At 37.5% G+C, this 12,758-nt stretch overlaps 1 protein-coding gene across 1 annotated transcript in view; it reads left to right on the forward strand.

The window, feature by feature from the left end:
* Positions 1-5,702, forward strand: part of tmem192.L (transmembrane protein 192 L homeolog) — a 38,823-nt gene extending 33,121 nt beyond the window's left edge. Inside the window, 2 exon segments of the mRNA NM_001093002.1 lie at positions 3,555-3,657; positions 4,424-5,702. Of these exon segments, the coding sequence (NP_001086471.1) occupies positions 3,555-3,657; positions 4,424-4,541 (221 nt within the window). The 3' untranslated portion in view covers positions 4,542-5,702.
* Positions 5,703-12,758: the final 7,056 nt, after the last annotated feature.

Raw genomic sequence — 12,758 nt, forward strand, 5'->3', positions numbered from 1 at the left:
CCAAAAACAATTGGGAAACCTAAAACAACTTATATATTAATTGAACCTGGCATGTAGCTGTAGAATAGCTGCTAAATACAATCCAAAATGAACTAGGGATGCAACGAATACACTATTTTATTATTCGGCCCGAATCCTTTGTGAAAGATTTGGCAAATACTGAATCTGAACCCTAATTTACATATGTAAATTAGGGGAATCAGGGGGGAAGATAACTGCACATGCAGCGAGCTGCTAATAAATGTTTGACTTTCTTGTTTGTGTGATGAAAAGCCATGTGATTTTTAGATTCGGATTTGGTTCAGCATTTGAATTCAGCCAGATCCGAATCCTGATGAAAAAGGCTAAATCTTGGCTGAACCCTGAACCAAATCCTGGATTCGGTGCATCTCTAAAATTAACTAAAGTATTGTTCTTAGAAACAGAATTGTTTCTCCTTAATAGAAACTCTTAAAATTGATTTGATTATTTTTAGTGCTTGTATTTAAAATTATTAGGAGTCAGAGTCTGTGGATTTTTGGCAAGTCCAACTACGGATAACCCAAAATTGCTCCCGACTCCACAGCTCACAGAACATTTTTCATAACATTTATTTTCGGATTTTTTTTTTTATCTGCAAGGCTCATGGGATAACCATTTGTAACTTAGTAATAAAAACAGCATAGTAATATTGGGACGGGTGTCCCTTTACTACAATAAACAGTATGGTGTTCTCAGATAGGTTAGTAAGCAGTATATGTAGCATTGTGCTGCTGGCACTGTTGAGAGACCAGTGAGTAATTTAAGCAGATTGGTGTAACTGACACTGATGAGAGGGTAGTGCATAATATAAGAAGGATGGTCCTATTGGCAGTGCTGATAGTCTTTTCACAACTAGTGTGTAATCAATAGTTTCGAATTAAAGTCATTCATTTGTGGTTGATGCCTTTTTCAAACGTTTAAAATCTTTTTACTTTATTACTGTGCATTGTTTGTGGCTTCTAAGTGCCATACATCTTGATTTATATAGGGGAGACACTTAAGGTCCCCATAGACGCGACGATTCTTCTTGCTGAACGACCGATTTTAGGGAAGCCCGACCAATCCTTCGAAATTATCAGGTTTATCTTCACTATCCCTCTCTCGGGATCTGTTTTTCTTCATTCAGTCTTCTTGCAGCGGTTGGGCGTCGGACAGTTACATCCAATATATCTTATAGGGGAGCTTCCTTTCCTAGCAGATGTATTAGAGCTCATTCAAGTAACTGATTCCAGTACAAACAAAATTTAACAAAATAACTGCCTTTTGCACAAATTCTGCATGTAGAGAGACATGATGTCTGGTAATTTATAATATAATATAGCTATTAGTCTAACTGTCAATGAATATCTGACACCCAACTCCTGCATTAAGAGAGAATTAAGAGAAACAGATTCTAAGAGAGGGATAGTGAAGATGAACTTGATTATTTCAGATGCGGGTCAGAATTTTTAATTGATTTTATTTGGAAAGTTTCTTATTTCAGTATGATGAAGCTTATATTCATTATATAGGGATGAAAGAGTTAGTGCATTTCTGAAAGCTGTTCTATGCAAAACCCCAGTGCCAACAGCATATTTTACAGCATGTATTTTATGCTTGAAGTGTTGTTGACTTTTTTACCCTTTATAATTACACAGATAAACTTAAGATATGCCACAGGCTTTCTGTAGCAAGCATTCTTCTGTTGTCTGAAGACTCGCTCCACTGCACCTCTGGAACAGTCTGACCGTTACATAATGTTTCCTGCCTGTGTCATTCTCCATTTCTTTTAACACAAAATAGCAAATCAGTTATCCCTTCTCTGTTGATGATTGCTTTGCAAGAACATTGTAATAATATTATGCCTTTTCGCTAAGGGAAAATGCTTCCAGTTAAGGTTACTGCCATTTTATTATCCACCAAATAAACACCTTCCGAAAGGCAAAGGCTGCTTTGACCTGCTTTATGATCCTTTTTATAGTTTGTTTTCATTTTATTTCTTGAGTGCATCTGTAGTACCCAGGACTTCTGTTCCTGAGGTGTAAATGACAATGGAGAAGGTGGGAAACGACCACCAACAACTGATCCGATGGTGGCCTGTCTGATTACTTTACAGCCTGCTGTTTGATATTCGTGTGCTTCTGTGAGAAAGCCATTGTGACCTAAACTGTCCCCAAACTGTCAAAGTCGTATACTCTGTTCTGAAACAAGCAGGTGGTCTTCATGGACAATGGTTTAAAACCTTGCATTTTACACAAAGAGGAACAAAGAGCAGTTAATGGTCCAATTTTTATGGGAAACATATAGTACAGAAGTGATGTTTAGAGCTCCAATTGTTCTCATAATTTTTCCTCCTTAACATCACTCAATGAACATTTGTGCATAAACAATCGTAGGCAACAAATCCCCCCCCTCGGCCACTGCCCTTACTCTACATATAGAGGCACATTAATCAGAATTTTGAATTCTTGTGAATTTTTTTTAACTGTAATAAATTTCGATTGCAGGTTATTTCATAAATAAATTGAATATCTAAAACTCGAATGAATATTACCGACCCGAAAATCTTAATTTGAATCTCATTCGACTAAAATCAAATTGAGTTTTTTCTTCAAATTGGTCACTGGACTTCTTCCATTGACTTATACATGAACGTGGGCAGGTTTTAGGTGGCGAATAATTGAATTTGAGGGGCAAGGTTTGATAAATCTGGAAATTCGAATTCGAGTTAAAAACTGAATCTAGTTTGGATTATTCACAATTCGAATTTGAGAATTTTGACCATAAAAAAAATTTGAAAATTTGAATTTTCAATTCGACCCTTAATAAATCTGCCTCCTAAAGTTGTGCATGTTGTGGCAGACTTTATTTAACTGCAATCAGCTTCTTGATATTGTGATTTGGCAATAATTTTATAGCTTGTTGGCCCTGCTTACGTAAAGGACAGATTTCAATTACTCAAAAAACGTAAAATATCTTGAAAGTGATGACCAGGTTAACCTCAAATTTTACGAATACCAGCTTCCATTCTAATCCTACCTAATAAATTGTAGGGGCCAAAGACAATTGATCTTTACTTGTGGCTTCCTGTGAAAAAAAAGACATTTAGAACTTGTCTTAACTAGAAGCCATAATGATTTTATTGAGCAGAATCTTTTGTCTTTACTAATAATGCATCCTGTTCTATATGAGTTTCAGTAGTGATACCTTTGTAAATATAGGCCCATCTTTGAAACAAAACGTATTTGTTGCAGGCTCTTGAATCTGAGGCAACAGCAGGCAATGTGCTAAAGTTAACTAGAAGTAGTAGTCTCTTGATCACACAGGAAACCATAGGCTGGTGCTGCTGACTGCACCAAGCCTATGCATGCAGTTGCAGCACACATGTTGCCTCCCCATGAACATCTAAAAAAATACGGATTAATATTAGCTGTTTAGTATAACACTGAAAAAGCATGTCTGTCAAACATGGGGGTTTCTTTGTTAATAGGGCACTATGGGAATTTTGTCTTTTAATACTGAACTTTTTTTATGCTTTTGTATATATATTTCAGTGAGGATTTACAGATTTAACAAACGTAAACCTAGACCAGATATTATCGAAGAAGAGAAGATTAATGCATACGAAGGTCATGTAAATCCAGAAATTGGATTCAGGTAAAAATTATGATTTAATTCAGTTACATGTTAGCATTAAAGTTCATATTGACATAAGCATCGAGTATGCTATTGATATTGCTATTCTGTTTGCAGTGGGTCTTTAAGTTTTCTTCTTAAATGGGTACCTATCGTGAAAATGAGGATTTAATTTTGGATTCAGCATACTGAAATAAGAAACTTTCTAAATACAATCAATTAAAAATTCTGTACTGTTTCTAAATTAATCAAGTTTATCTTATTTCTTCTTTACTGCTGTACTGCAAGTTAGAGTGATATCACTCCCCTCAGCAGCCTAACAACAGAACAATGGGGAGGTAACCCAATAGAAGCTCCCTAACACAAGATAACAGCTGCCTGGTAGATCTAAGAACAGCACTCAATAGTAAAATCCAGGTCCCACTGCGACACATTCAGTTACATCGAGTAGGAGAACAGCCTGCCAGAAAGCAGTTCCATCCTAAAGTGCTGGCTCTTTCTGAAAGCACATGACCAGGCAAAATGGCCTGAGATGGCTGCCTACACACCAATATTATAACTAAAACAAAAATACACTTGCTGGTTTCCGGAATGAAATTTTATACAGTAGAGTGAATTATTTGCAGTGTAAACAGTGTAATTTAAAATTAAAAATACATTATAAAAATCATGACAGGATCCCTTTAATAAATGTGGGAGGTTTGGTCCCTGGAGAAAACTTGATGGAAAAAAATTTCTAATGTCATGTTGGTGAAAAAAAAAACTTTTACCTTTTTTTTCTTTGTAGGCACCGTGCAAGTTTAGAAGAAGTTGTCGAAAAACAAGGTGACACAATAGAATACCTTAAGCATCACAACGCGTTGCTGAGCAAACAGTTACTTGCTCTGACATCAAATCAAGATTAGAATTACAGCTTCTCTGCAATACCAGCATGCTGGTGAACTTTTCCCTTTAGCCCAATATGTATTTTTTTTTTTTCGGATCACAGTCAAATGTATGAAGTTGATAATTCCAGTATTAAGCCAATAATTGTCATGTCGATAAATTATTTTTTCTGTTTTAATTTGGTTTTGTTTTTTATATAACTTTTTCTGTTTTAATTTTTTGGGTTTTTTTTTTTTTACTTTGCATGTAACCATGTGACTTTTTGTTGGCCTGTTGTGAATAATACAGTGTAAATAACATATATATATTTTGGTTGTTGCAAAGATGTCTGAACTTTTTAACTGTGAGTATTATGGGTAATGGCACACTGGGCGATTTCGAATGTTTTTTTATCTCTACGGATGGGGTGAAAAATACATGAAATGCCACCCACCATTCACATTGTGTGTGTGGGGGGGGGGTGCAGTCAGATGACAGGCGCTTTATTAATTCAAAATGGAGCACTGAGCATTGACTCTAGGTAATTCTCATTCAAAGTGAAGGGGGTGTTGATTGCAAGCATTACACTCCCACCCATGGAACTACAGAAAAACTCTATAAAACACTCAAAATTCCAGTGCTCTATTACCCTAAGGGCTACTTAACAGGCATCGAAATGCTGCTACTTGCCCATGCTTTCCGTATAGCGTCCTGCAAATACCTTGGGTCTATGGCACATGCAATATTTTAATTGCTTCTGCATGTGGCTGTGGTTAAAATATTGCTATTTGCATGAGATTAAATCCCATTCAGTCCAATGGGAAGCACCATGGGTTGCTTGACACCGACTACTAGTAATCAAAAATACGCAAGCACGTCTTTTTCAGTTAGTAGTTGGTGGCAAGGTTACCTGCAGGGCTTCTCATTCCAGTGAACAGGAGGCATTTGGGTGGACTTGGCATCCTTTACCACTACAAGCAGAGGCAATCAAAATGCTGTGTGATCCATGAGCCTACAGGTATTTTCAGGATGTCAATTACCATGTTAAAAATCATATTTTTAAAATAAGAATATGTGTTACAAAGTTTACAACTCGCTGTTAATAGCAAAAAAAAGTCACGTGTAAAAAAAAAAAGCATCTGTAGAGGAATCCTAGTAATCAACACACACGAAAAAGTAAAATAAAAACTTTTGGAAAGCATTTTGCAACATTAATATCTGTCTTATACCTCAGCCCAACTCTCTGCTGCATAAGGTTATACATTAGTTGGACAAAGGCAGTGGTTATAAAAATCACTTCTTGAGAGGGGTGTTAGGGAGCGGGGAATGCTTCGAGTTATTCCTTTGTTTCAGAGGAATTACGGCAGATGCATATATTTTACTTTACCTTTTTAAATGGGATTTCCTACGAGACGTACATTTTGACATTTGTTATTGATGAAGGAATTATTTTTATTACCATTAGTTTGTGAAATATATATAAAAAATGTGCTTCCTTAAAAAGAAAAAAAATATTTTGGCATTTCAGTTTAGAACAATGTGGCTTATAATGGTACTATGAAAGGATATCTGGAACTATAACTTGATCAACTTGGGCAAATCACTTTCAGCATTTTGACCATTGCCGGAGTCTCATCCCTTATCTAAAGTTGGAAGCACTACAAGGAATAATCAAGATAATTATAATTCTTTCATATAAAGATTTCTTTTGTACAGTTATGGGATCTGTTGTTCAGAAGTCTATTTTAATCCAGCGGGTTCTGAAATACAGCAGTGTGCCACTTCCCCATAATGTCTTTTTAAATAAACATTGTTTTTATTTTTGACTGATTAGCTTTTTATCTGTAATAATAATAAAAATGATTATGCTCCTTGTTTTTTTTTACAGTTTAAAGGGATACTGTCATGGGAAAAAATGCATCAGCTAATAGTGCTGCTCCAGCAGAATTCTGCACTCCGTTTCTCAAAAGAACAAAAAGATTTTTTTAATATTTAATTTTTAAATCTGACATGGGGCTAGACTTATTGTCAATTTCCCAGCTGCCCCAATCATGTGACTTGTGCTCTGATAAACTTAAGTCACTCTTTACTGCTGTACTGCAAGTTGGAGTGATATCACCCCCCTCCCTTTCCCCCGAGCAGCCTAATAACAGAACAATGGGAAGGAAACCAGATAGCAGCTCCCTAACACAAGATAACCGCTGCCTGGAAGATCTAAGAACAGCACTCAACAGTAAAATCCAGGTCCCACTGTGACACATTTACATTGAGTAGGAGAAACAACAGCCTGCCAGAAAGCAGTTCCATCCTAAAGTGCTGGCTCTTTCTGAAATCACATGACCAGGCAAAATGACCTGAGATGGCTGCCTACACACCAATATCACAACTAAAAAAAATTATACTTGCTGGTTCAGGAATTAAATTTTTATATGGTAAAGTGAATTATTTGAAATTTAAACAGTGTAATTTAGAAATAAAAATGACATCATAAAAATCATGGCAGAATCCCTTTAAATATTTTGAGTAGTTTTAATTCTTTTGTGCCTTAGGGTTTAAGCACACGGGCAGATTCGGGGAGATTTCGTCTCCTGGCGACTAATCTCCCTGAATTGCCTTCCGCCTGCTAAAATGAAAAAACGCCTGCGTCAATGCACTCGCTGCGATTCGAAGTCGCCGGAAGTTTCCTCGTGAGGCAATTTTGGGCGACTTCGTAAATTGAAGTGCCACGAGTGCATTACTGCAGGCATTTTTTCATTTTAGCAGGGGGAAGGCAGTTCGGATAGATTGTCGCCCCTCAGAAGAGGCGATTAGTCGCCAGGCAACTAAATCTCCCCGAATCTGCCAGTGTGCTTAAACCCTTATTGTGGAAGGGTCCCTTATCTGGAAAATTCTAGATCCCAAGCATTCTTGATAACAGATTGAATGCATGAATGTTTCTGGTAAATGACAAGAATTGGTCTGGTTACTTACTACTAGTCAGAAATAAAATAGTAGTGATCAGAACCAGGGTTGATTAATTGCAGTTCCCTCTTCACTGGCGCCGGACCCCTTATTCACATGGACCTAGACGACCATACCAATAGTATTGCAAGGAAATAGTACCAAACACACAATAGTTAGTGAAGTGGGGTGAACCCCTGCATGTTGTTTATGTCAGTGATTTCAGGGGAGTGTACCCCTTTGGCCCTGAAATGTTACATCACTGACGCAATAAACATGCTGAGGTTCACACCACTTCACTAACCATTGTGTGTGTTTGGTAATACTTCCTTGCAATATTTTTGGGAAGGGTGCCAACCTCTCTAACCAACACCAGGCAGACGCAACAGGAGAGGGGGGGAAAGAGAAAAACTGTGGTGCATATGACCATACCAATAGTATTGCAAGGAAGTAGTTTCAAACACACAATAGGCCTAATGGGGATCAGCCACTAATCAGAACACTGTGTGCCATCAGTCAAGTTTTTCATAACCTCTCAAAATGTCTTTGTATGCAATTTGAGCGTTTTAGGAGAAAAGAATCTCAGTATCCCTTTGGCATGGTAATTTCTGGCATTTCACCGCAACAACACGCTGGTGACAAATAGCCCCGTGTCACTGTCCTAACAGGGGTTTTCGTGCACTAGGTTTGTAGATAACCACAAATGACTTTTGACCCTTGTTTATCACCCACTTAAATACTAATCCATTGTATTCTCACTTATCTGTAATCTGCTTTACAAATGATGTCCTACAGGACCACCACTGCGACAAAGACTATTCATATACATGATATTAGTTCTACATCTAACACTTATTTATAGGCTAATGGCACACTGCTAGAAAATGTTGCCATTGATCTTATGATTCTGCAAGAGTTGCAGGGGGCTACAAGTTGCAACATCTAGATGTGCAGTTTTTTTCCAGGCTGTTCTATTGTGACTTGATGCAGCAACTGCCAACCTCCCCCTTTTTCAGTTATTCCACCTAATTGTTACCATTGCTTTTGAAAAACATTGCAGTGGAGCCTTTTGGGCATTACTTTTATTTAATGAATGTGTGGCTTCATTCTGTTAGTGCGGGAGGGGGGTACTAGTTTTTGTAAAATAGCAATTGTTAACTCTGTAAATTTTTGGAACTGTTTTGGTTGACTGGTTTTGTATGTCTTGCTTTCTCTTTTTCAAGAAATTGTAGCAAAAACAGGTATTTAATGTTCTTGATAAGGAACAAAGAAATTATGATTTATTTTCCTCCCATCAAAATACCTATTTTTAAAATGCTCTCTGTATCACTATTGAATGCAAAAAGAGAAACAAGTATTGCTGCTAAGTGGGAATTAATACAGTATCTGGGCACCCTTGTGTGCACCTGACAGTGTATGTTATGTAACTGTTGTTTTTACAGTTCTTTTAAAACTTTTTTTGTTGGCAGCCTATGTACACTAGGTTCACATTTCAGATGGTGTCTGCCACATTTGCTGCTGCAACAGGCCTTGAGATTTAACTCCCGGCCTTCTGGATGTACAGTGCTCAAGCAGGTGTATAAGTGTCTATGGATATATATACCGTATATACTCAAGTATAAGCCGTCCTGAGTATAAGCCGAGGTACCTAATTTTACCTCCAAAAACGGGGAAAGCTTATTGACTCAAGTATAAGCCCAGGGTGAGAAATGCAGCAGCTTCTGGTAAGTTTCAATCAAAAAATTTAGGGTTTCTGCTCCCATTGGAGGTGCCGGCGTCTCGTTTTCGGATGCCGGTGACCATTCTTGGACGCCGGCAAATATTCATGGAGACTATTCTTAGGCACCAGTGACTATTCTTAGGCGCCGGCGACTATTCTTAGGCGCCGGCGACCGTTTTTGCGCTTGACCTGAGTATAAGCCGAGGTAGAGTTTTTCAACATATTTTGGGGGCTGAAAAACTCGGCTTATACTCGAGTATATACGGTATATATATATATATATATATAAATTGTTACCTCATATTTATTTATGTAAATTTGGAAAGCTGCAGGGGCATAAGGGTATGTCTTGGCACTGCAAGTGCACCTCTATACTAACAATTGTATCTATTATTGTAGATCAGCAGATAACCTTGTCATTTTCAATTTTTTTTCTGACAGTGTTAAGTACGACGTTTACCAAACCAAATCCGCAGGTAACAGATATCCTGAAAATAATCTGGGTCCATTCGAAAACTGTTTACATGTGGCAATCCTTTGTAATAGTGAATGATACAGTGTTTGAATTGTCATTTACAGTTTAATATCTTCTCATGACATGAAAGGGAAGTAACTTAGAGGCAAACTAAACCTTCAAAACAAATATTGGTGGCATACCTCCCAACTGTCCCGTTTTTCACAGGACAGTCCTGATCAATCCGCATTGATCTCCTGCACTGAACAGCCAGAAAAAGATACAATGTTTCTAACTTAACTGGCTTTTGACAGAGAGCCCAGAATAACTATTTAAGATAAACAGGTCTTTCGGGAGAACTTAGACTTCTCCTTCATTAGCAAAACTGTAATAACACATAAAAACCACAGAAATGTGTTCAAACTTTTATAACCTGCCAAATTTTGTAAAATGTACAGCACCTCCTCACGAAACATTGAATTTATTAGGTAAGACAACCAGGCAACGTTTTCGGGCCTGAAATTTTCACTTTTGCAACGAGGAGGTTCTGCAGCTGTATTTTTTTTCCTGTATGTCTATGTAACTCCTAGCAAGGGTTTCCGGATTGCTTTGCACCCACTTCACCCACTAGTTCATTCAATGTGGTTGAAGCAATTTTCAAAATTGTGAACAAGCATTCACCATCTTTGATTTTGATTTTGTGACACTCAAATGCTCAGTGTGCGCTATGCAGCTGTGGAGAAGCTCAGCTTAGGGCCATTGTATATCCTCAAGCTGAAAATGATGTTCACATGCTGCAGGGCTAATTATTAAAGGAAAACTATACCCCCAAAATAAATACTTAAGCAACAGATAGTTTATATCAAATTGAATGACATATTAAAGAATCTTACCAAACTGGAATATATATTTACATAAATATTGCCCTTTTACATCTCTTGCCTTGAACCACCATTTCGTGACTCTATCTGTGCTGCCTCAGAGATCACCTGACCAGAAATACTACAGGAAGAAGTGAGGAAGCAAAAGGCAGAACTCTGTCTGTTAATTGGCTCATGTGACCTTACATGTGGTTTGTATGTGTGCACAGTGAATCTTACGATCTCAGGGGGCGGCCCTTATTTTTTAAAATGGCAATTTTCTATTTATGATTACCCAATGGCACATACTACTTAAAAAGTATATTATTATGATAATGGTTCATTTACATGAAGCAGGGTTTTACACATGAGCTGTTTTACTCAGTATCTTTTAATAGAGACCTACATTGTTTGGGGGGTATAGTTTTCCTTTAAATCCTGGTGCAAATTACTCCAGTTTCAGAGCTATTGTGACTTTTATATTCTATATACATATATTGTGTATATTGTGAGTGGGTCCCTAAGCTCAGTAAGTGACAGCAGCACAGAGCATGTGCTGTGAGTCAGCAGAAAAGGCTGTGTTGCCTTGGACTGGTACTGGTACAAAGTCTCAAAACATAATGTACAACATTTCTAAACTACTTCTTTAAGTTTTAATTCTCCTTTACGTCTCCTTGCACATGCGGTTATTGAGAGAAAAATGGACCAGCACTGTGATGCAATATGTCAACAGCCCCGGTGGTCCTATGTCATGCTGTGCAGTCTTGGATCATATAAAAGGCACTTTGTTGTAAAGTTTAGAAACATTTTACAATTATTCACCTTTTATGTAATGCATAAATATGGTATTGATTAATTTTGGCTGTAAAGGAAATGATTTCAAGTAATAAAGTAAACCTTTGCATTTCTCTGAGCTGTTAACTTTGTTTCTGCAGGTTAATGAATATACTTAGGGTGTAATGGGGCCCAACAGCTGACCTGTCTGACCAATATCTGGCCAGAGGTTGGTCATGCAGGTTTGAAGCCCACTGTGCATCTGCATAGGCCCCGATTGTAAAAAGAGACCACGTACTAGATTAGACAAATATTTGTTCTTTTGATGCTTTTGGAAAACCTGCATGGGCAGGTTTTCCAATAGCAGTACGGGGCATCCATGCACTCAGAAAACTCCACAGGGGCCACCAAATAGTATAAAAAATATATTGTTTATTGTAGATTATTTTAAAAAAGGATCAGTATCTCTATTGGCCCTACATGTTTTGTTATGTTTTTTAATCATGGGCTACCTTCACATCCCTGGAAGTGGATATTTATATGAGACATGACCAATGAACAGCAAAATGCAAAACCTATTTAAATTCCAAAAGGGGCAGGGGAATGGTTCTTAAAGGAACAAAGTCTCAAAGAAATACACGTATATACTCATAACAATAGAACAGCATATCGCATATATATCGTATATATATATATATACACACCATACATACATACATAAAAATCAGAGAATGGAGGGTATATGAAGAACAAATATTTTGAATTCTACCCCAAAGAAGCGGATATATTGAAGTCAATATGAAAAAAAACTTCACTTAACATATTAAGAGTGTAAGCGCAAGTAAAAACATAACCAAAAGGTTGGAAAGATCACTCACATTATATATGGTTTACATAAAGAGAATATATATTCAAATCTTCAAACAGGGGAATCAACTAGTAGCAACATGAAACGTCAAATTGAGTCCCCTGTGGCAATCTGGTATCCAAAGTAATGTAGTTGATACACTGCACACCCACAATCTACTCACTCTGCAGTAGTGGTGCCGGTTCTCCACAGACCCGGCAAGGTCCCACAGCAACAGCAACTATTTAATCACGGATCCGCACACATAAAGTTTTCTGCAGTGGAGAAAGTGCCCGTTCTTTTTATTTGTTCAAACCACCAAAATCAATGTTTTTGGGGGTAGAACCCGAAGTGTACCCCCCAAAATGTTGATATTGGTCAGAAAATTGATCAGCCAGGTTAAAAAATCTAGTGCAATCTATCTATGTTTGCAGGGCCAAGCAGGCAGCTCCCCTTTGGTTTCCTGGCAAATGGTCTTTTTAGTTGATGGACAATTCGTACGATCGTTTCGAGATAATCGTGGTCTCACGATGACGATCGGATCTTTTCAAAAACTTTACATCTATGGCCAGCTTAATTTAATATCAGGGAAAATGATACACGTATGGAAAAGTAATTTGCATCAGTAAATTCTTCAAATAAAACTGGGGCCCCTCTTCCAGA

The sequence above is a fragment of the Xenopus laevis genome, chromosome 1L, assembly GCF_017654675.1.
Source record: "Xenopus laevis strain J_2021 chromosome 1L, Xenopus_laevis_v10.1, whole genome shotgun sequence".
In the NCBI taxonomy this organism is placed as follows: domain Eukaryota; kingdom Metazoa; phylum Chordata; class Amphibia; order Anura; family Pipidae; genus Xenopus; species Xenopus laevis.